Source organism: Seriola dumerili, unplaced genomic scaffold, assembly GCF_002260705.1.
Source record: "Seriola dumerili isolate Sdu_G_001 unplaced genomic scaffold, Sdu_1.0 BDQW01000189.1, whole genome shotgun sequence".
Lineage (NCBI taxonomy): Eukaryota > Metazoa > Chordata > Actinopteri > Carangiformes > Carangidae > Seriola > Seriola dumerili.
In genome coordinates this window covers 2,946,474-2,968,726 of record NW_019174444.1, presented here as the reverse complement: position 1 = coordinate 2,968,726, position 22,253 = coordinate 2,946,474, and the positions used below count along the sequence as shown (strand labels likewise).

The window sequence follows — 22,253 nt, the reverse complement described above, 5'->3', positions numbered from 1 at the left end:
TAATGATCATCTACATTATCCAGACATCACTTTGTGTATTAATTGTTTAATTTTGAAATTGACCCAAAAATAGTTTAAAAAAAAAAAAAACCCAAACATGTTCAATTTATAATGATATATAATTTTATAAGCTGAAATGTCAACTCTTGTTTGGCATTTTGCTTTAAACATTGCTGTAAAAATTAGATATCTAATCCAATTCTAATTCCCACGTTGCAGAGGGAATTAGATATCTAATCTATCGAGATATAATAAGTTGTTGTTTTGCTCTTTGCTGCATGTGTTTTGTCGTGTCATGTCATGTTGTCTTAAAATAAATAAATAATATAAAACATATCAATAATATAGAAAAAACCTTTAGATGTTTATTTTGAAAGGGTGCACTTTGTTTACATTCAAACAATATTTATTTGGCTGATGCTTTTGTCAGTCACTTTGGACAAAAGCATCAGTCAAATAAATGTTATGTAATGATATATAACTTAAAGTTGATTTGACTTAATTGTCTAACTGCTAATTGAGTTTCTGTACTAATAATGTAACATTTTCTACATTTGCTGAAATGTTTCTTCGCTCAATCATTTGAAGAAAAAAAAAACTCCCCTTGTTCATGTTTTTCTTCCCAACTTTTCTCTTTATCTGTTCAGTGATGAACTGACAGTCAGACTAATGTGCTCTTGTGAGATAATTCAATTTCCTTGTCAATTTAACAAGAACAAAATGCAGAGACACAGATTCTGATGAAGCTCTGTTTGTGGAAAAATGAACACGCTCTGATTGGTTCGTTCCACTGTCAGTCACGCGTAGAGGTGCCGATATGGGCTCGTGTAGCAGTGTGAGAGTCTGGTTTGTTCATCAGGGGCCAGAGGGTGAGAGGTCAGAGGTCAGGCTCAGGGGAGCCATCAGCCTTGAGCGGTCAGGTGACCCTGAACGATCCTGAGATAGGACGGCCTCGCCTCCCTGAGGAGGAGCATTCCATCACCACTAGTGTGTGTGAGAGAGTGTGTGTGTGTGTTTGAGAAAGAAAATGGTTCATATAAAACTTTGTCACAACAAACCTGTTCTGAGAAGAGATGGGCTGATTAGTTTTTTGTAGCAGAACAAAATATCCGTCGCTTGATCCATCAGTTTTTCTCACTGACACTTTTGTCCAGAGCAAGATGAAATTCAGTATGGTCCCCAAAAGTGAATTAGGTGACCACCCCCCCACCCCCACCCTACCTTTCCTATGTTTGCCAATTTTTCACGGATAAGCAAGTTGTGCTTCAACACACAAGAAATCTTATGAGAAGATTCAACACACTCCTGATGGACCTTTACTTTGTAGTGCAGCAGATAACTGCAATATCTTTCAACTGTGTACAAGCAGCAAAATTGTGGCCATTCATTTGAAATGTCCCACAAGCCACTTGAAATTTCAAAATTTCAAGATGGCTGCTCTCTCTGGCATAGAAAACACATATTTTACCACAGAATTTTACCCATGAGACAGATTTCAATGATTTTGCAAAAGAATGTTTTTAGACTATGAGGATGTCAATTTCATAACTCTTATATTTCCTCAGAGCTTTATTTGTGCAATTTCTAAAGTGTAATGTGAAAAATTCTGCATAAAACACAATGATTTGCAGACCATTTATTATGAATGATCTACCAAAAGTTCTATAAGAGTCGACGTTTACTTATCCTAACGTTAGCTTGCCAGGCTAACTCACTAGCACTAGGCAAGCTAGCAACCCTTTTTGTGAGTAATATTTTTCTGAAGTATACTTTCATTTCATGTACTATATTTCACCTTCTACATTGGTAAAATGTATGATTTCACACCTGTAGAATTTTATCCACATTTGAAAGATTTCCCTGAAATATTATCTGTTAATGAATTTTATCTGCTGTGCTATATGCAGATATATTACCAAGAAAAAAAAAAATATATATATATATATATAGATATTCAAGGTCCCCAGAAGATAATTTTCTTTGATTTTTCTTGACATTTCTTTTCTCTGGTCTGACTGACTGATCTTGACCAACACCTTGATTCATCTAATAGTGTTTATCCTAATATTTTGATCACTCCCTGACATTTCCTGTAGCACCAGTATATGGCAAAGAAATATGTTTATGCAAATGAAATATCTACTGTAAATCTAACGAAACGAAAAACGAAATAGAAAATTCATAAAGAGGGTTTTTCCATCGTGTGCTTTTATTTTGTCGGGTGTAATGAACTTTGAAGCTTCCAGGAGCTGCTGCTGGGAATTTGGGTTTTTGGTTCTTTTTCTTTTTTCCTGTGTGACTGTGTGAGTGTGCAGAAGACACATCTATGAGTACTATTGCAGAGGGAACACAGGATCTGCTAAATGTGCAGAGCGAGACAGCCAGCTCCAACTTCACCACATAAAACATACTGATGTGGCTGGCTGGAGCACTTGCACACACAAACACACACACACACACACACGCACACACACACACACACACACACACACACACACACACACACACTCATACACAGAGACACACTCCATTCAACACAAATCCAAGTAGAGCAAATAAAGTGGGCTGATGTGCTCCTCAGAGTGTAGAAGTCACCTGAGTATAGACAGAGGAAGCCAACTCTCCTCCTTCCCGCTGTCCTGTCTGAATTACAGCTCTGCTCTGCTGGAGAGAGCTCACAGCTCACACAACTGTGTAAGCATGACATTTTAGCTCTTCATCTAATCAGGTCACTTAACCTATTTCTTCTTCTACCATTTCTCCCTACAGTATTTCAAACAATGGGTGACTGGTCTGTGAAAAGCTTTAATTGTGATGCATTGACAGGAAGTGTTATTTTTTCATAACAAAACAGTTCAAAACAGTGAGTTTTCTACTTGATGTTGTGTTGCATGATTATTAGTGTAGACCAGTAGACAACTAATGAGAAATGTAAAGACAAATGCTGAAGCACAACATCTTGACCTTCATGACTGTTTATGGCAACGTAAACCTGCTGGATATAAAGGAGGTTTGTGATTTCAGCATACATGTTTTTTTATACCAACAATCTGGACCAGGTACAGATGCTGTAAGAACTTAAATCAATTATGGTCACAATGGTTAAAATCTCAAATATAGGCTACCCAAACCTGTATAACACTTTAAATGTAAACATATGCACTCTGAAGACTGGCACTTTATATTTATTGTTCTTTTATTTGTTTTTTGTAACTGTGATATATTGTGTGCAATATGTTCTTTGTAACTTACATGCACCAATCAGTACAATCAGTAGAAATTAATTTCATTGTATGTTAAAGGCAATGACAATAAAGGCTTTCCATTCTGTTCTATTCTACTCTATTCCATTCTATTCCATTCTATTCTATTCTGTTTCATTCTATTCTATTCTGTTCCATTCTGTTCTATATGCTTTTATACTGACTGACTTCTGTCAAGCCAGAAATTGCCAATAGTCCTTTTTGGACGTTCTGTCTCTGTCCTCTTCACTCATTTCATGCCTCAGTACATGCAGGCATTAGCTTTATTCTCTCTGTCCGTCCGTCTGTCTGTCTGTCCGTCCCTGGTGAGTCTCTTCTAATCAGGCTGGACGTGCCAGGGGTCAGCATCTCTGACCTGCTGGCTCTGGTTCACCATAAATATTATGGGACCACGCACAGACGCCCTCGCTGGCTGTTTAATATAGAGCTGGGTCCATTAAGGGACCCAGACTATCAGCTTTCACTGGGGTACATAGGCTAATAATAAAGCTGCCTGCGCTGTGTAGTTAGAAATACTGAAGTCAGGATGTTGGAGGATGTCATAGTTTTATTTCTTCAACTTTATCGTCTCCTTAATTTTGCCATTAAGCTGTTGGACTGTGTTAGTTTTCTGCAAATCTACGTGTCTGTGTGTGTGTGTGTGTGTGTGTGTGTGTGTGTGTGTGTGTGTGGGTGTGTGTGTGTGTGTGCGTGCGTGCGTGTGTGCGTGTGCGCATTCATGGCCACGTGTGTGATTTTGTGTGTGCCAGCAGCACATTGGGCCTGTGGGAGTGCTCCGTCCTCCTTTCCCACAGTATGCGTCCCATGAGCCCTGGCGGTGACGTCAGGACAGAGGTACAGGCGAATGCCCCCCTCAGAGGTCACAGGTTCACTTCCTGTCTATCAGGATTGAGCTGGGCAGCATCCAGTGTGAAGCGCCAAACTGTCTTTATGATCTCTCAGTGATTTAACCTCTGGTGTATGTGTGTGTGTGTGTGTGTGTGTGTGTGTGTGTGTGTGTGTGTGTGTGTGTGTGTGTGTGTGTGTGTCTGTGTCTCTTTCAGGCGATGTGGCTGATGCTACAAAAGGAGGAGCCAGAGGATTTCGTCATAGCAACAGGGGAGGTGCACAGTGTGAGGGAGTTTGTAGAGAAAGCCTTCAAACATGTGGGGAAGACTATTGTGTGAGTACACACACACATGCACAAACATACACACATACAAAGTCTTTGAGTCACGTCTCTGTAAAAGTCATGACAGCAGTCTTAGCAGGTCAGACATAGCAGCAGCATTTCTGTATCACTTCCAATACGGCTCAAATCTGAACTGAATGTCACGTAAAGGTCACAACGTGGACGAGTTTAATACCAAGAGATAAATGTGCATCTTGTTCTGCCTTCTTAAGGTTAAAACCAGTCTAATAAAACAAAATTATGGAGATAAGCCTGTTTAAAGATGTTCCTCGTACATTAGCATAGCTTAAAAATTGTTATTTCCTAGCAGCAGTAAGGTGCAAAAAAACTTCAGAAATCCAGTTACTCATCAGACCAAGTCCTAAATTTCAACTTTGATCAACTGCTTATGATATGAACATGTTAAATTTCTTAATATTTAAATGAAGTGACAGTCACAGCCTAACGTTTCTCCATTTTCTTCTCTATTCTTTTGTCCTGTAGGACTAGAAATACTAAGAATAGAACAGAAATAAACAATAAATCAAATTCATTCCTGATGCAGCATGTAAGAGAATTAAGATGACTCTTCTTCTTTGGTATTATTTTGCATACACAGTGTCAACAAAGGCACATACATTTCAAAACTGATATATATTTTGGAAACTCATTAGAAAGCTTCTGTCACTCCCTCAATCTCATTCACCTCCCTCTTGTTGGTGAAGGTGTGTGTGCGTACATGCCTGTTGTGTTGAATCAAGAAAAAAAAGGGGGGCAGGTGACATGTTTTGTCTGCACGAGACGTTAAAGAAACAAACTGCACGAGGAATAATCAGGGAGACGGAGCGACGTGCAGCTGAATCTTTGAACAGCTGTGGGAAAATGTTCCCACCTGTTTAAGGTTTGTCTGTTTCCAGGTGGGAAGGAAAGGATGAGAAGGAGGTCGGCCGCTGCCAGGAGACACGGGTGGTACATGTGAAGGTGGACCCAAAATACTTCCGCCCCACCGAAGTGGTAAGTCAGGATTCTCCCTGCGTTATTTGTACGTTTGACTTTAGAGATTTATAAGAATCAAAAGTCAAACAAAAAGTTTTTCCAGTGTTTTATTTGAAGTGTTGATCCATAAGAAGATATATTTGTGGTTTTAAGAACCAAAAACCATCTCAATGTAGTTTTACATCTCTCAGGCTTCTCTCTGGAGCTCTAGTAACAACAGGTTGGTGAGCCAATCAGAAGAGAGTAGGCTCTGAGTCTCTGAGTGTTTTCTGAGTGATTGATCTTTGTTGTGACATCACAAAGTTACAGAAGTCCTGACAGCTATATAAATAAAATAAAAATATAGCAGATTTCAAGTAAGCCTAGCCTAAGTAAGTAAGTAAGCCTAGCCTAAGTATTTCTGCAAGGTTGGATGGTAGGTCCAGGTGGGTGGGGCTTGGGGCATGGCTTATAGTGGTTGCTGCTTTGTTGTGACATCACAAAGTTCCAGAAATCCTGACAGCTGGTTTTAAGACTCAGTATCTGAATACAGGCTGTGTGCATTTCTCTGTGGACTGAGCACTTTGATACTTTCAGAGTATTAATATAGAACCTAGACCTGCTTTATAATCAAACAACACATGGACATCTTTATACTATATGGAGCTTTAACTTGTTTCAGTTTGTTTCTGGCAGACGATACAAACAAACTACAGTATACAGCCTCAGACTGAAGCTGTTTGACTATAATATGTAATTTATATAGTTCCATACAATTCATAACACGTCGCGGCACATATTTCCTGTTCTATATACCTGACCTTAACATGGATATAACATGCTTTCTCTGCATGTATCTGATTGCCGGTCATTGTGTTTGGGACCATACACTTATCAGCCATAACAGGCCCAGTTGACAGCCGCGGGCTGCTTATTGTATGCTTTTAAACAGCTGGAAACAGGCCAGTAAGCCTCTTTAAGAGTAATGTAGGCTGCATCCTGCCGGTTGGTGCTGAATGGGTGCTCATATTCAGGCTAGTGACCTTGAAAGGTTTTTCTATAATAGCGAGGGCGTGAGTTGGATCTACTAACTGTGCTAGTAAAGGGAAATTTGCTGAGTGAAAAGCTGCACAAGAGAAGACCATCTGTGTCAGTTTTCATCGGCTTGTACGGGGACAAGAGTGGACAAGAACAAATCAAAAAATGATCCAGCGTATTATCCCTCCATCTCTCTCGAGGTGTGAAGTGTCTTTGACATTTGGGAGGTCTTTCTCTCATCGCTCTGCCCCAGGGATATTGTGGCTGCGCCCCGTGGAGGGTGTAGGGTTACCCTGGGGTGTTGTGGCCGAGATTAACTGTCAGTGTTCTCAGTTTAAAGCCAGGAGCGCCCCTCTGCTGAGCTCTGGCCTGGCATGATTAGAGCTGAGATCCAGTTGAGTGACGGTGGAGGATTAGCAAGGAGGCCCTGCTGACTGACTGCTGAGGTGATGGAACCATTGGTCACACACCTGGGCCAGTATTTTTTGTGTGTGTTGGCTCATTCATTCAAAGTCCTAACCCTGAATCCACACTGAAAACTAGTCCAGAGAGATGTTAAATGATCCAGCAGTGACCTGTCAACACAGAAACAGTTACTGTAGTTATCTTTGGACAAGCGTTACCAGAAAAATAGAAACTCTTCTTCACTGTTGTGCAAATTTTTTTGCATGGCAGATGAACTGTATTGTATTCCATTACACTATAAAAGAGTTTCTATTTTACTGGTGAAGGCTGCGCATAACGCGGGATCCTCTGTGTTTCATTAATTGGAAGAGGGTCACTACAGAGCAGGGAGTTCCAATGAAGTCTTACTCACCAAAACCCATTGTGTAAGTTCAACACAAATGTGTTGAATGTGTTTCCTTCCTCATATAATATTTGCAAAGTAGATTTTTGGCTGGACTGCAACATTGATTGGCTGGTCCAGTGTTGGAGTTTCCCCATTGGTTGTTGTTTCTTCAAAACGACTTGTGTTGCCAACTTTTTCAGACTCCATAAGTGACCTCTTTCCAAAAAAGTTTTGACTCTCTGCTCCTCTACTTTCCAAAGAGGAGAGTCACCATTATTTCCCCAAGTGCGAGGTTGAGCTTTCCTTCCGTGGACACACCTCTCCATGCTGACCACACGCCGCCCTCTAACTTTCTCTCTGAGTGATCACTTCATAAGTAAATCCAGCTGAGATCACAGCTCAGTCTTTGTCTGTAACTGATGTGTTCGGTGATGTTATCACATGATGTCGTGGTTATAAAATCAGCAGCTTGTAAGTGACTGCTGGGCTGAATTTCAGTGACTATTTCAAACTTTCAAACAGCCCCATTGTTTAACAACAGAAACAGACATGTAAATGAGTTGTAAATGAGAACAGCTTTATTGTGTTTATTGTGGTCAGTCGTGTTAAAATGCTGTATTTGTGAGCACAGAGAGGAGGAGAGAAGCAAACACACACGTTTTTTGACCTGGTATTGTCGTTAAAAGTTCTAACCCAGGGTTGTTTACATCCTTGTTTACTTGCTTGTGGTCGTCTTCTTCTCTGCATTTTCTGGTGCATTGCTGTGTGTCTCTGCACATTACCACCAACTGTCCATCACTGGAGTAGTGTTAAACTATTGGCAGGAATGTATAACAAGTCCTGCATGTGTATGAACAATACTATAAAACAGTGCTGTAGCTGAACATATAATTCAGGCCACATGAGCATCAGTTATGAAACTAAAGACCTAAGATCTCAGAGGACTGACTTGTCCCTTGTCCTTCAGAGAATCAGTCAGAACTGAAAGATGTGGTTCATACACACACACTTATCTCTGTTTACACCTGCCTGGTTTACTGAGCCTGACCTGATTCTCCTGTTCACGCATGGCACAGATCTAAACATTTCATATGAAGGTGAAAACTGGAAAACAGGATCTGATTTCAGATCTGTTTACACGTGGAAATGCCACAACCAAAATTATCCAAACCCGGGCAACCCTGCCCCACATGACTTCCTCATGATCTCATGTGGTGATCTGGCTTTGTTTGCAAATCAAGCCTGAATCTGAAGTTTGTCTGACAGATTGTGATGTGGATCAGTATTAAAAGTGGACATGAACAAGAAGCCAGTAAATCAGAGAAAACTTAATATTTTGTTGTAGGTTTTCTACACATGTTAATATATTCACTGATAACAATTGTCTTCTTCTTTTGTAAATTTTGTCAAATTATAGTGCAGGAGCCCCTTGTGATGACGTCAGTTGTTTCCAAAGATATTCCATTTACATTGATATAAAACAGAGAAGTCCTCAGATAAAAGAACCTGGAATCGTGTCTGCGTTTGGATTTGTTTTTCTAAATTGAAAATATTTGTGATTGGCACATTTTTAATTACTTCCAGTTTCTGTTAATGGAGCATGTGTGTAGCTCAGAGGGAACAGAGGCTAAAAGTCAAACAGATAAACGGTTCAGTTAGAGCGGCTGATTTCTCTGCTCTGTCTCACTACCTCTTTATTTCTATAGTCGGGCTTAAAGAGACTGAAGAGTGTTTAACCTCTGACCCCTTCAGACAGGAAGTGACTGACACAGAGCTCACAGCTCAGCATTGTGCCTCTCCTCAAGTGGAAATACCTGTCATCGAGCGTGTGTGTGTGTGTGTGTGTGTGTGTGTGTGTGTGTGTGTGTGTGTGTGTGTGTGTGTGTGTGTGTGTGTGTGTGTGTGTGTGTGCATTAAGTATTCAGCTGACTCAGACTCTTTCAGTGTCATATTTGCTATTTAAGTGCTAGAAAATTTGGATCCGTGTGGGGTCCCGTGTGCAAAATGTGTGTGTGTGGCAGTACGTGAGAGGAGTGTGTCCTCCGGCTGTGTGCTAATATATATGTAATTCATCATTATCCCTGTCAGTGTGTGTGTCTGACATGAGCTCATTTATCTCCCCAGCCCCTTGGGACAGGAGTGAGCGACCAGGGAGGGGGTTAAAGATGCAGGTGTGCTCCACATGTGGTGCAAGTGTGTGTGCGTGTGTCTTTGTGTCGACTTGCGCACTTGTCTGTGTTTATTTGAGATACGACATCCCGGAGGCTGCAGCGTGTTTTCGTGGAAGCTGTTTACTGGGCGTGCAACTTGTTGGTTAAAAAGGAAAAAATAAATCTAGATTTATGTGAAAGCAAAAGGCTTGTGGCATGAAGCTGTCAGAGTTGCAGGTAAGTTTCAAACTGCACCAACTGTCATGGCTGCTGTTTGTTTCCATTGTATCAGCTCTGCAGAGCTGTCAATCACTTGTCAGCCTGTGGGTTTCTGCCAACACTGAGGTTTGGCTCAGGTGAGCGTCCTCCACCTGAGCCTTCACAAAGGTGTGTTTATGTGCATCATGCTCTAATAGTTATGATTAGTGGTGGTGCAACTTGAAATGAGACCTCGGTTGCCTTCAGATTCACCTTAAAAACCCTCCACCACTTCCCCCTCTCCTTGAAACACATACTTTCATTAGCTAACAACTTCTTTCCAAATCAAACATGGAGGCCACGGTGAGTCACTTGAGCCAGTCGAGTTAAACTCGATGTGCTGTTCATCATGATTCTTTTTGGTTTAGCTCCTGTATTTTTAAGCTGCAGTGCTCTTGTTGTTAATTACCTTAATTGCCTCAATGAGTTGCTGCTGTTGTTTTCTGTGTTGATAAGCTGCTCAAATCAGTTTAAAAACCTCTGCTATACATCAACTTTGTGAATATTTGTTGGACCCTTCCTACCCGGTGAACACCCATGCCTTTCTTACTCCACACCCAGAGTTTGTAATGCTTTTCCTTAAAAATTTGAAACACTAGAAGGTTTTTGACATATGTTATAATTCAAAAAGTTTGGATGTCAGCCCTCTGATTTTGAATTCAGAAATATATCCGGTGTACTGGTTTGATTTGGCCCAAGATTTATAAAAATAAAGGTAAAGTGCAAGTTCAGTGCGTTGGAGAGTTACCTAACAACGTGTCATGTGATTGATAATTGATGTGGGGGTTTTTAAATGCACTTTCTCTCCTTTGCCTCATTTAAACTTCAACCTGAAAAATTTATTGAAGATCCCAGTATGTCTCCGTTAGCATTGGAAGCACTGATTGTTGATGCAGACCTAGTTTTGGACCATTCAGATTGTGCACGAATGCGTGTGTGGAGTAGTCGTGCAGTGTGTGTCTGCGTGCATGTACACACTTGTGCGTGTCCATGCTAATGCAGCCCGGCTCTCATACTTCCAAGTTCATGTGTCGCTGGAGGGTACAAACTGATGCAAGTTGAGAGACAGCTCTGTGGTTTTTTTTTTGTGCAACCTCTCATGCAGACAAGGAGGAGGAGGAGGAAGAGCAGTGATAAATGGGAAGTCGTCTCTCAATCTGTCTTTATCTCTCTCCATCCCATCGGTGTTCGCATAACTCTTCCTCTGTCATTTTCTCAGCACAGCCTTTTTGTACTTATGTCTCTGTCTCAATCAAAGTGATGCAACAAGAATGTGTCGGTGACTCCCAGGTGAGATTTTCCCACTTTAACAGACTTTTTTAAAGGTCTCATATAGTCTAAAGGTAGATCTCCATGTGTTGTTTGATTATAGATCAGGTCTAGGTTCTATATTAATACTGTGAAAGTATCAAAGCGCTCAGTCCACAGAGAAGTGCACACAACCTGTATTCAGTAACAGAGTCTTAAAATGAGCCGTCAGGACAAAGCAGTCACTGCTCTCAGCTGCACTCCAAGCCCCGCCCACCTGGACCCACCATCCAAACCTTGCAAGATTTGGTTTCTCTGAGTGTTTATCTAAAATCTGCTATATTTTTGTTTGGATCACTCAGAAAACAGTCAGCCGATCAGAAGAGAGACTCAGTGCTCCAGAGAGAAAACCACAAATATATCTCCTTTTGAATCAACATTTCAAATAAAACACAGGAAAAGAGGAAAATATGGAGCTTTAAATAATCAGACAATTTTAGAGTGAAATGTTTGACAGTAATAAGAAATGCACATTATAATTTTCCAGAACACATCTTGAAATTTCTTGTTTTGTCCAAGTGTCCAAAAAACCAAAAGATGTTGAATTTAAAATGATATAAAACAGAGAACAACAGCACGTCTCAAAATATGAGAAGCTGGAATCCATAACAGTTTGACATTTTGGCTTGATTAATGACTCCAAAGATGAGTCAGAATTGTTGTTGTTTGACTTTCCACCAGTCAATTAATCTACTAATAATCTGAGCACAACATAATTGCGCGATCATCACTCTGACATCACTGCGGTTCAGAGTGGCATGAGTGGGAGGCTGTTTATCTCTGTGGTGCGTTTTGATTGACAGAAAGGGATCACCATCTGAGGTTCCCATGTGTCAAGAAGTACAGATGCAAATTAGGCTTTGTTAGAGTCACGTACCAGCATTCCCTGCAGTTTAGTCACGTACTGTCGATACATGATTGTCTTTTAGTTTTTAAATGTGCAAGTTTATTCTTGCGCCGCACTAACAAGTGTGAAAAGCAGGAGTGCTACATACCACCGTTGCTGCACGGGCCTGTGTGAGTTCGGTATTGAGTGTGTGCGCGCTGCTGCGTGCACGTAAACAGACATACACAAACACACACAGTTTGTAATTCCAGGCCGAGATTTATCTTTGTGTTCATGCAAAGAGAGGAAAGACACTGATCAAATAAATCCTGCTCTTATCTTTGCTCTGACCCTGTGCAACATCCTGCCGCTGCATCAGATCTCATTCTGGCTGGTTAGTGCTGCCATTGTTCATTATTTATTGGCAGCAACTTTCCAAATATCTACACACACACACACACACACACACAGCCCAGACCAAATGTAAAAATGAGAGAGTCCTTGCTGCATGGCAGAAACTGGTATGAAATGATACGTGGCAAAATGTTGGTTGCATTCACACCTGTGAGATTTTGACAGGGCAGTTGCTCTGCCTGTTTTCTTTTTTGTATCCAGACTGCAGGTAGGAATCAAAAGCTCCCACATCAACCCCCTAAAAATAGCCCTGCCTGACACACCACACCTCGGTATCTGTCAACTGCCCATCCGCGCGCGAGTGCGTGTGCAACAGTCTCAATCCTAAACTTCCTCCTTGCCTCGGATGGCTGTCATTCCAGTAGTGAGATATGCGTAACGAATTCAGCAGAAACGCACCCAGGCGCATATTCTCATACGTCATCAGTCCTGTTGTTGTTGGATGAGGAGCTCAGACAATGGCTCCAGTGATCTGGGGAAATAAAGATGGCGGGTGTTGTGGTAACCTTTTATTACCGTTGGCAAGCAGAGTCAACCCACCTGTTGAGGTCATCAACATGACAAAGACACACCTGACTGATGCAGCTGCTAAATACTGTTTTGCATTGTCAAACTTTATTGAACGTAAAGGACGTCTCCACTCGGGGATACTCCGACACAATTAGATATTCTCACTACGTGATATTGAATGCATTCCTCCCGCCTTTGTGATGAAGTGTTGTGACCTGCCTCCACGACTTCAGTTAGTGATCTCATGAGTCTCGCAGGGCGTCTTTTCATTGCTCCCACACACGCTTGAGCTGAACAAAGGCAGACATACGAACATCACCTGTTAGTTTGCAGCAAGCATTGGGTTATTGAAACCCAAGTGACACAATGTCATAAAAGCAGTTAGGAAATCCATACGTTGTGATAAAATGTTAAATATAAAGTAACACCACGTCTGAATTTGTGACTGTACGCCACACACCCAATACAGAAACATGCACATCAATAATAGCAGTATATAATGCAGCATTATTCTCATTGTCTCAGCTCATCACATGCTGCTAATTATACCAAAGGAAAATAACAACTCTATAAACTTTCATGCCCATCTGCTGTCATGTTGTCATATGTCAGTGTGGCTGCAGGAAGGGCTGGAAAATTGTAACCGAAATATATGATATATATATATATCTGCAAAATTATGCTTGCAACATTACGTACCTACGTAATATTGTCATTCCTTTTCCTCCATATTGCAATTTTACTATCGTTATTTTGGTCTTGTCTATACACAGGCCATATGTTGGATGTCTCTTTGTCTTGGAAGAGGGACCCCTCCTCTGTTGCTCTTCCTGGGGTTTCTTCCTCTGTTTACCCCGTGACAGGGTCAAAGGGGAAAAGGTGTCGCTGTGCAGACTGTAAACCCTTTAACCTACATTTTTTGATACATGATTTTTGTCTTTTATAACTGAAAATAACTTGATGAGTTGCTTTTTTTAAAAGTTGAAGATGCTGTCTGGAACTGAGGATGAGCAGCATATTTCATTTTCAGTCAGTGGTTTCCGTTTTTAAACTTTAATTAAAAGAATACCAAGAAAAACACACACTCAAACAACAAATCAGGGCAATACATGCACCGTATATCACCTGGGAGAGTTTTTTGAGCACGTATTTTCTTTAAGCCTAACGGGGACCACTGTTACAAATTCATGTTGTTGTTCAAACCCACAAAACTTCATTTTAACTTGTAGTCAAGGACCCGAGGACTCGAGAGATATAAAACATGTCAGACTGAAACTGTGGGAAAATATGTATAAAGTGACAAGTGTGTACAAAATCACAAGACAGCACGAACATTTTCATCTGATGTTATGGTGCAGCCATGAAAACATGGCGGCTTAAATAATTCACTCAGGGCAAGCATCATGTATTTTCAATGAAGTGTTGGAACAACAAGCTCAGACATAATATATACGTTTATATGTGATGTCATACAATGTGGAAAATAACATTTTTTCTGACTTCATCGCTGCTTAAGAGGGAAATTCAAGGGGGGAAAATGAGGGTTCAAGAGTTTAACACTGTGATATATTTAGTTAGCCTGATGGGTGGTGCCAGGTTGAACAAATGGGCAGCACAGTGAACCCCCACCCTTCACCTCTGTACATACACTATACTGAATGTCTAGATTAACTCCAGAAAAACAAACCTTAATGTTACCATTCAGCTTTTCTTTTAATACCAACCTAGTAGGGAATCATTTTTGTCTTAGTTACCTACTTTCCTTAGAAAAAAACAACAGTTTTTAATGTTACAGCTCAGTCTTACTACAAGCAAAGGTGGGACAGTAACAGGTTGACGCAGTATTAATGGGATATGTATAGTAATATATATGTGTTAATTGTAGCGAACCTTTCAAAAACCCAGGGACTTTAAGGTGAGGGCTCGTCCTAGATGAACTATTTTGTACAAGGTGTCGTCCAACTACGTTGGATGGTAAAAGTGTTTCTAACCGTTCTGGAAGATGGAAGGTGGGGCTGAAAACCCCAGCAGACCTTTCCTTAAAGAAAGTAGTGTTGCGCTCGTTTGTGCACCTGAAAGACGACAGTAGTGGTGTGAAGGATGCAGAAAAGAGAGCTTGAGAGAGATGTTTGTGGACATTTTTGTTTTTGGAAAGGGAAAATTGACGGTCGCAGCCGTGACAGTTCTGGTGTCGATACAGTATTGGAAGAGGGGCTGTCGGATGCTGTCGGACCCATACGATAAGCTCTGTGGTTGAAGCGTACTGACACCTTTAGAGCCGGTATGGTGAAGTTTGTAGCAGTAGACCGGAGGCACTTGGTTCTCAGGCGTCGCTGAGGAAGCAGAGCTGGTGTTAGGTTTTTATTTCCCTCCATGCAGGCGGTCCAGACTTCATAAATCCACTCCCAGGATCCTTGTAGCGCTGTCTCCACACACAGAATGAGTATTGCAGTTTCTCTCTGATTGGAAAAGGACGAGACGCGCTCTGTCTGAGCTGCACTCAAACGTCGTAGTTATTGCATAACCTTTCTTCTTGACCCCTCCTTAAATCCGCACCAATCACTGCTTTTACCTTTTTTTTACCGTTACCTGTCTTTCTAATAAACAATAACACTGGTGATCGACAACTCGTGCACGGACCCAGTGAGAGGCGGTACGGTTGCAGAAACCACAGTGTCAGGTCCCGCTATGGAGCAAATTCTTCATCCTAACAATGAGAAAAACAGGTATGGCCCCACAGACATGTGTGCTGCTGACATAATGGCTCCTGGCAGGTAGTAACTCATACATTTCTGTCCCTGTGCCCCAGAGAAGATTTTAACAGCATAACTGCGTAATATCTGCTACTTAATGAAGCCTGAAATATGGTGGCTATTTCAGAGTTTCCCAGTATTAAGTTGGAATTCTCTTTAGGCATCAAAGCGCAAGAGGCTCCTCAACCCATCAGCTATTTTATATTCTACTACTTAAAGGAAAATTCAGTTCTTTTACAATGTGGGTCTTGTTTTCATTCTTGTGGTGATTACTCCTTTGGGTTATTTTGACATTTTAACCAGCAGGTTGAGTATAGAGATACAGTAACACTGCTAGATGATGCTTCCCCCCGGCTTTCCCCCCCTAAAATTCAGCGAGCAGGCTCATTAGCTGATGAGCCACCGGTTTGAATCTGTCAACGCACCATTTGTCAACAGAACAACACAGGCTATAAACTTTTACAGATCTGTCTTGTCTCAAAATAACATATTTCCCAACCTCACTGTAATAAAAATGGGGAGATGAGTGATGGGAAAACCTGTAGAAAGGAAGTGTAATGATGCGTTACTCTCTCAGCTTTTTTCACCCGTATTTCTGCTCATTCTGCTGCTCTCAGAGGGTCACCCTATAGTCCCAAACCAGGCCAGGCTCTGGTACTAAGTCCTGTAGTGTGATTAGCACTTGAGCTGACAAAGTTATCAAGAGCCATGAAGAAGAGAGGGCTAGGTTGCAAATCTCTTACCCAGAGCATCAGTCCAACCTACTGAAAAAGACCACAGAGATTCATAATATGAGCTTACAGACTGTTTTCAGGAAGTTCAGTTCAGGACCAATTATGTAACCTAGTTTTTACCAGATGTAAATGTAAAGGTGAAAGTTCAAATTCTCCCAATCTGTCCCTCGTAAACATCCATCGCTTTGCAGTCATTTTTCACGGTTCAACTTTGACCCTATGTATCTGCCTCGGCGGTGTGTGCACATAAGACCGTTACAGTTCTGTTATAGTCTGTGGTCAATGTCATTGAGTTTAATAATGAATCAGCTCCAGTGTAATAGCTGGTTGCTGAATCCTTCAAACAGAAATCCAAACATCCATCATTAACGCAGAGACATTTGGGCAAACGTTTGTCCAGTGTTGCCAGTTTGCAAGTTGAAGAGGAGCGTTTGACTAATGCTGTGTCTCAAATTGCCTACTTCCATACTAACACTTACTGTTTTGAGTGCGTTCACACTGATTCTGGATGTTTCACTCAAAATGGTCAGAAAATTGAGTGCAAAATGACACTTCTCACCCTCAAGGGACCTTGGCTACGTAGCGGAAGGGGAGGGACCGACAGCACATTTTCTAACTTGTGAAAATGGATACCAGAGAAGGAGAACACGTTGTCTGCGCTGGCGGCAGCTTAATTTTCAATGTCACATGACACTTGGCACACACGGGAGAGTGAAACGCTCATTTTGAAGTCGAGCGAGCAAAGCAGCTGGCGGGTGGGCGACGATCACGGTCACATGTTGCGATCATCATTTCCAGTGAGTGCACAACGGCACAACACCACCCTGTTGGAGTTGTTGCACTACGTCAGTGAGTACTACATGTGAGTATCTGAGCACTGAAGGATTTGAGACACAGCATCAAACATCCTCGCATTATTCATTGGATAGCGTTCCAGCTGTTGATTTCTAGGTTACTGATTTTAAATCTGCCTGACACATCATGTGGTGATGCTGCTTGTTCTCATTCAGTTGTTTTGCAAAATAAAAGGCGAGTCGAATGGACATTTTTTTTGGATGTTTTTACCCCGAAATGAGAAGTCCATCATAACCAAGAAAGAAAGACGGACACAACCATTCATGGTCATGAATAAAATGGAATTTTCCTTTTACTTTTATGTCACAAAATTCATCAGGCAGAGTCAATGACCTGCCAAGCCTAGCGAGCCACTAAATATGTTGAACTGGATTCACAGATCTGAGGCCGAGGTATTCACCTTCATTTGTCAGTTATCATTCAGTTAAATATGGTTTTGGATAACGCGGGGCCGGTCTGGTCGGTAGGGACAGGGAGGAATGAGCAGCTATTATTATCCTGCTTTATGTCTCTGGCAGTGCAGCGGTGTCAGTCAGAGGCCGGCGGTGGAAGCCAGGGGGGCCGGTTAGGACTGCTGGCTCTCCGAGGTGCTTCATCTCGGGGCCGAGGCAGCGAGACCTCTAACTGAACCGCAGCTGTTTGGACGGAGAAGTGCTGAGGCAGCAAAACTCAGCCTATTTCACTGGGTGGAGTTCCCATACTGTACTATAGGTCTTAAAACGAGAAGCGGTGGCGGTCGGCGGCGAGCCAGTTTATGACTTTATTATCACGCAAACGTCATCCCGAGGCTCAGATTCACACATCATTGTCAATTATTGTGTTTTATTCCACGTTTGATTCTCAGTGGCAGTAGTTAGCGCCGGCATCTGTGATCAATTTACGATTTATGTGTCAGAAATTAGTCTTGTGTTTTAAAAAGCAGCGTGTGTCTGTGTTTCACCCCGTTGCGATGGGTGTTGGCGAGCAGACCGAGCTCCAGGATTCCTTAGATTCCTCTCAGTAGAAGCCAGCGATAAGGGGAAACGCGAGGTAAGGAGAGACCTCAGTGTTCTGACAGCAGTTTGCCTCGATGATGGATTGAGGTGAATGTTTGAACACCAGACAGACATAAAGAAGCAAATGGCTTTTATGAGCAGCATGATTTATCCATCGAACAAGCTTTGTCGAGCTGCGCCGGCTGAATTTATGGCACTTGACACACGAAACGGGCTATCAGCGCAGAGTTTGGATGTTTGGCAGAGGCCCACGGTACTTTCACACAAAGGAAGCATGAAATATTAGCATTATTTTAAAAGGTTTCCGTATATTAGGGAGGAATTGGGTGTCCCTTTCCAAGATGGTTCACAGTAAAGCCATTCACTCTTCCCTTACCTGGAATTCTGCTGTCTGGAAAGATTGCTGACAGCCAGTTCTCTCTGCTGCTGCTGCTGCTGCTGCTGCTCTGGATGGAAAATGATAGAGAGCGATAAAAGACAAGGTTGCAGAAGTGGTCGCACATTTTCACTCATAGGTGAAATTTGTCAGTGTCCAGTGCAACTTGTCAGCCAGTTTCCATGGATATTTAGCTTGGCTTTTTCAGGAATCCCGACTCAGATCCCCAAACTTCAAATCAAACTTTTTTATCCCTCCACAGCCAGGGCCGGAGGTATTATGGTTTTAAGTTGTCCGTCTGCCCTCATGGAACTTCTTCAAGCATTCAATTGGACTCAAGGGTGAAGTGATTAGATTTTAGTGGTTAAAGGTCAAAGGTCAAAGTCAGTGCGACCTCACAAAACATGGTTTTGGTCTTGTGAATGCGATATCTCATTGCTCACATTATCATAGACCTGCTTATCTGATGATGGCCAGTCAGTTCCTTGACTTCCTCTGTGTTCATGTACAATAACTATGACTCTGTTGATGAAGCCATTCTCTCCCTCTCACTCCATCTGTATTCATTTAGTGAAAACATGAAGTTTTTATAAAGAAAAAAAAAAAAAAAACACTTCCAAAGCTTGTAGTGCATAAACAGAGTAAATAATACATTATGTACGATTATATTTTAAAAAGCAGTGACGACAAAAACGAAACGCTCACACCCACTGGAGGACGTTGGCTGTAGATCCAAATAAACGTCTAAACTTCCAGGGATTCGATGTTTGTGTGTGAGAAAATGATCACCTGTCAGTCTCGGTGTCATTAAGCTCTTGCTCCCATGTTTGATTGAGAGTCAAACTATAATTAAAAAGGATTATGTACTTGAGGAACTAAAGCATGATCAAAAGCAGATTTGTGTTGAGGGAGAGCACACTTCACCCACACGCCCATCTTAGGTTCGGGTGCGGTTTTCTATAGAAACGATGATTTAAAACGCGGCTCTGCTGTCAGCCATGAGTGTATCATAGTAAGTGGCTTGTTTGGCTCTTATTCGTTTTGCTTGAGCAGCCACACGTAGTTAGAGTTGGGTTATGAGTAGTTTGGTTAAGGAGGATCTTTCGCCGCTGCTCGTTTTGTGTTAATCATATCCTCAGCGTTTTTCAACACTGGAGTCATCTCAAAAAGTTTATCTCGCGGACGTGAGTTTTAATCCTTTCAACTTGTGTGAAATAAATAAATATTTCAATACCCATGAGCCTTAGCAATCATTGCTGCAGAGTGGAAGCCAATCGGAGACTTGGATCAGAGCTGTGGAAAATTCACAAAAACACTTTGTTGTTGCAACTGTAAACAAGACACAGAACCAGAGCTGATGAATTCACCAAAAATGTATTCCAAATCAAAATATGACCTGATTTTAACTTCTGAATGTTTTTATCGGGTTTCTACTAAGTCAGATCTTGAGCTTCACCTCACCACTACTGCTTCACGCAACGGATCTTAAGCTGCCGTCACCAACAATCTTCTGAGGAGCAGTCGTTGACTTTTCTTGTTGGCTTTTTATGTCCACAGGATTTTACCTCTGATATTTATCTTTTGTACTGATGATACAATCAGTAAAGTTTCATGTCCATCAAACTGTCCATCATCTTAATATTTTTCCCTTTTCCAATGCAGGAACTTGACGAAATGTAACACTTAGCTGCTGTCATGCGCTGTCCAGGAGATGATACTAAATGGAGGTTCCGGGTGCTTTCAAAGGGTCGCTGCTAGTTCTGACGATTGAGACCGGTCACGCAGACGTGTCGTCACATCACAACTAGGACGACTACAGCAAATGCATCAGCAGACCTTAAGCAGAGAAATTAAATTAAACATGCAGCTAAACAGAATGGGGACAAAATTAAGAGCCCGTAGAAACATTATAGAAAAATACAGCATTTGAAAACGGACAAAGTAGTTTGATGTGCTGGACACTTTTATCACACATTGGATTCTTTTTAAGTGTGTAAATGAGCATCTTATACAGCACATAAAGATTATGAGGTCAGTCCTGCTTTTGCTTCTTGAATAAAAAAATTAAAAAATTACAAAAAATGGAGAATTTTATGAAATGTAGAAATGTAAGAAAGAACCTAAAACCAAAGGCTCCCAAGCATCTTAAATATTCAGACTATGAGAAGCTCCAGGTTACAGTTCAGGTTCCTGCAGCAGAAAGTGAAAAGAACTTTTGTTTCTGAACTTTCAAAATAACTTCTCCTGCTTTGCAATATTATTGTAAAACAGTTGTTTTTTCTTTGCAGGAGGTCATCACAGGCGCAGCGTTACCTCCCAGTAGCCTGACCCTCCGCGGCACTAAAATACAGCCTTAATCCGGGGTGTAACAGAGACACACCAACACAATGACGCGAAGAGGCCGGCAGTGCTTTAAACATGTTTTTAACCATGTCCAACTCTTTGTGTGAGCGGTCCCTGAGATCAGAGAACTGCCTGTCAAGGGGACACTAAAACGGGTGTGTGGATGAGAGAAGAGAGGGGGGTGGGAGAGAGTGTGGGAGAGAAGACGGAGGGTTTCCGACGGATACCACTCCCTCGCCACGCGTGAACTGATGTGAATTTAGATGACAGGAGGCTGTAACCCCTGGGAAAGGATCTGTACGGGGGAAAAAGGGACAGAGAGGGCTGAAAAATGGGATTGACCCTTAACCCTCGGAGTTGGTAATGCGATACTGGTATCTCTATTGTGGAGGGAGAGGGGTGGGGAGGAGGTCACCGGGGGAAAGGGAAGGTAGCAGCCACGCCACACTGCTGATTAGAACTTCCTGTGGTCAGCCACAGTGTTGCAGCTCGAAAACACACAAACATTAAGCGCACACTCGCAGGCACATTTCAGACAAACAGAACATTGAAACACGTGTAAAACCAGAACAAACCGTGCACTTTAAAAACCATCACATGCTGCAGTCAGAATCACAGTTAGACAGGGCTGGACTGCAGGAAAAAAATCCCCTTCTACAAACACACCAACTATTGTGTGTGATCTACAGACATTTGCAAATATTGGACAAAAAAGCCAAGTGGAGCCAAAATAGCCTTTTTTTCCTAAGATTTCTTTTCATTTCAAACACGATTGGAGCCTAAAACTAGTTTAAAAAAAAAAAGACTTAATATTAGCATTGAAATTTTAGAAACTTGAGATCAGAGTTCATGAAACTAGAATTTGTCTTTCAACTAGTTCAACTAAATTTAGGTGTCACCAAGACATCAATTCTCCTGCTTCTCCACACACCAGTGAGGAGCCTCGCCAGGAGGCTGGCACAGCGGGGGAAGTGAACCTGGGGCTCTGCTGTGCTATTTTTGCCTCAGGTGCACTCAGCAGGTTGTTTTTTTTTAAAAAAGAAAAAGCATCAACTTTTCTCTTAATATGTGTTTGTGAGTGTGACATTTGTGCAGTTGACGTTTTCGACAGCTTTAGCAGAAAAGGGGGTAGAAACTATTCAAGTTTAGGAAAAGCTTCATTGAAACAAGATTAATCATCCAATGCAAATAGTGCTTGACACGATTATTGACCTTTTAATAAGGAAAATACTCCCTTTTTTACATTGCAGTCATACTATGCCGGTGTGTTGTATCATGAAATAAGTTTTGCTGATAAAAATCTATGAGATATGTCAAATCTGGAAGATACCATGATGGAAATCACTGCGACTTTGTTCTCTAAGCTGCCATCTCTTGCACGGTTGCATCTACATATAAATCGTTTATTTTTTTTCTCTTGACCTTTATTGTTTTAGCCCATTAACATTTCAAGAAAATATGGAAACAAAAGGGATCTTATCTACAGGGAGCTCATTGTACAGAGGAGCCAAGCGT

General features: G+C 41.6%; 1 protein-coding gene across 1 annotated transcript in view; it reads left to right on the top strand.

Moving 5' to 3' along the window:
• Positions 1-22,253, top strand: part of gmds (GDP-mannose 4,6-dehydratase) — a 185,603-nt gene that overhangs the window by 140,514 nt on the left and 22,836 nt on the right. The window contains exons 8-9 of the mRNA XM_022753071.1: positions 4,307-4,425; positions 5,331-5,427. Coding sequence (XP_022608792.1) covers positions 4,307-4,425; positions 5,331-5,427 — 216 coding nt within the window. The remainder of the gene's footprint in view (positions 1-4,306; positions 4,426-5,330; positions 5,428-22,253) is intronic.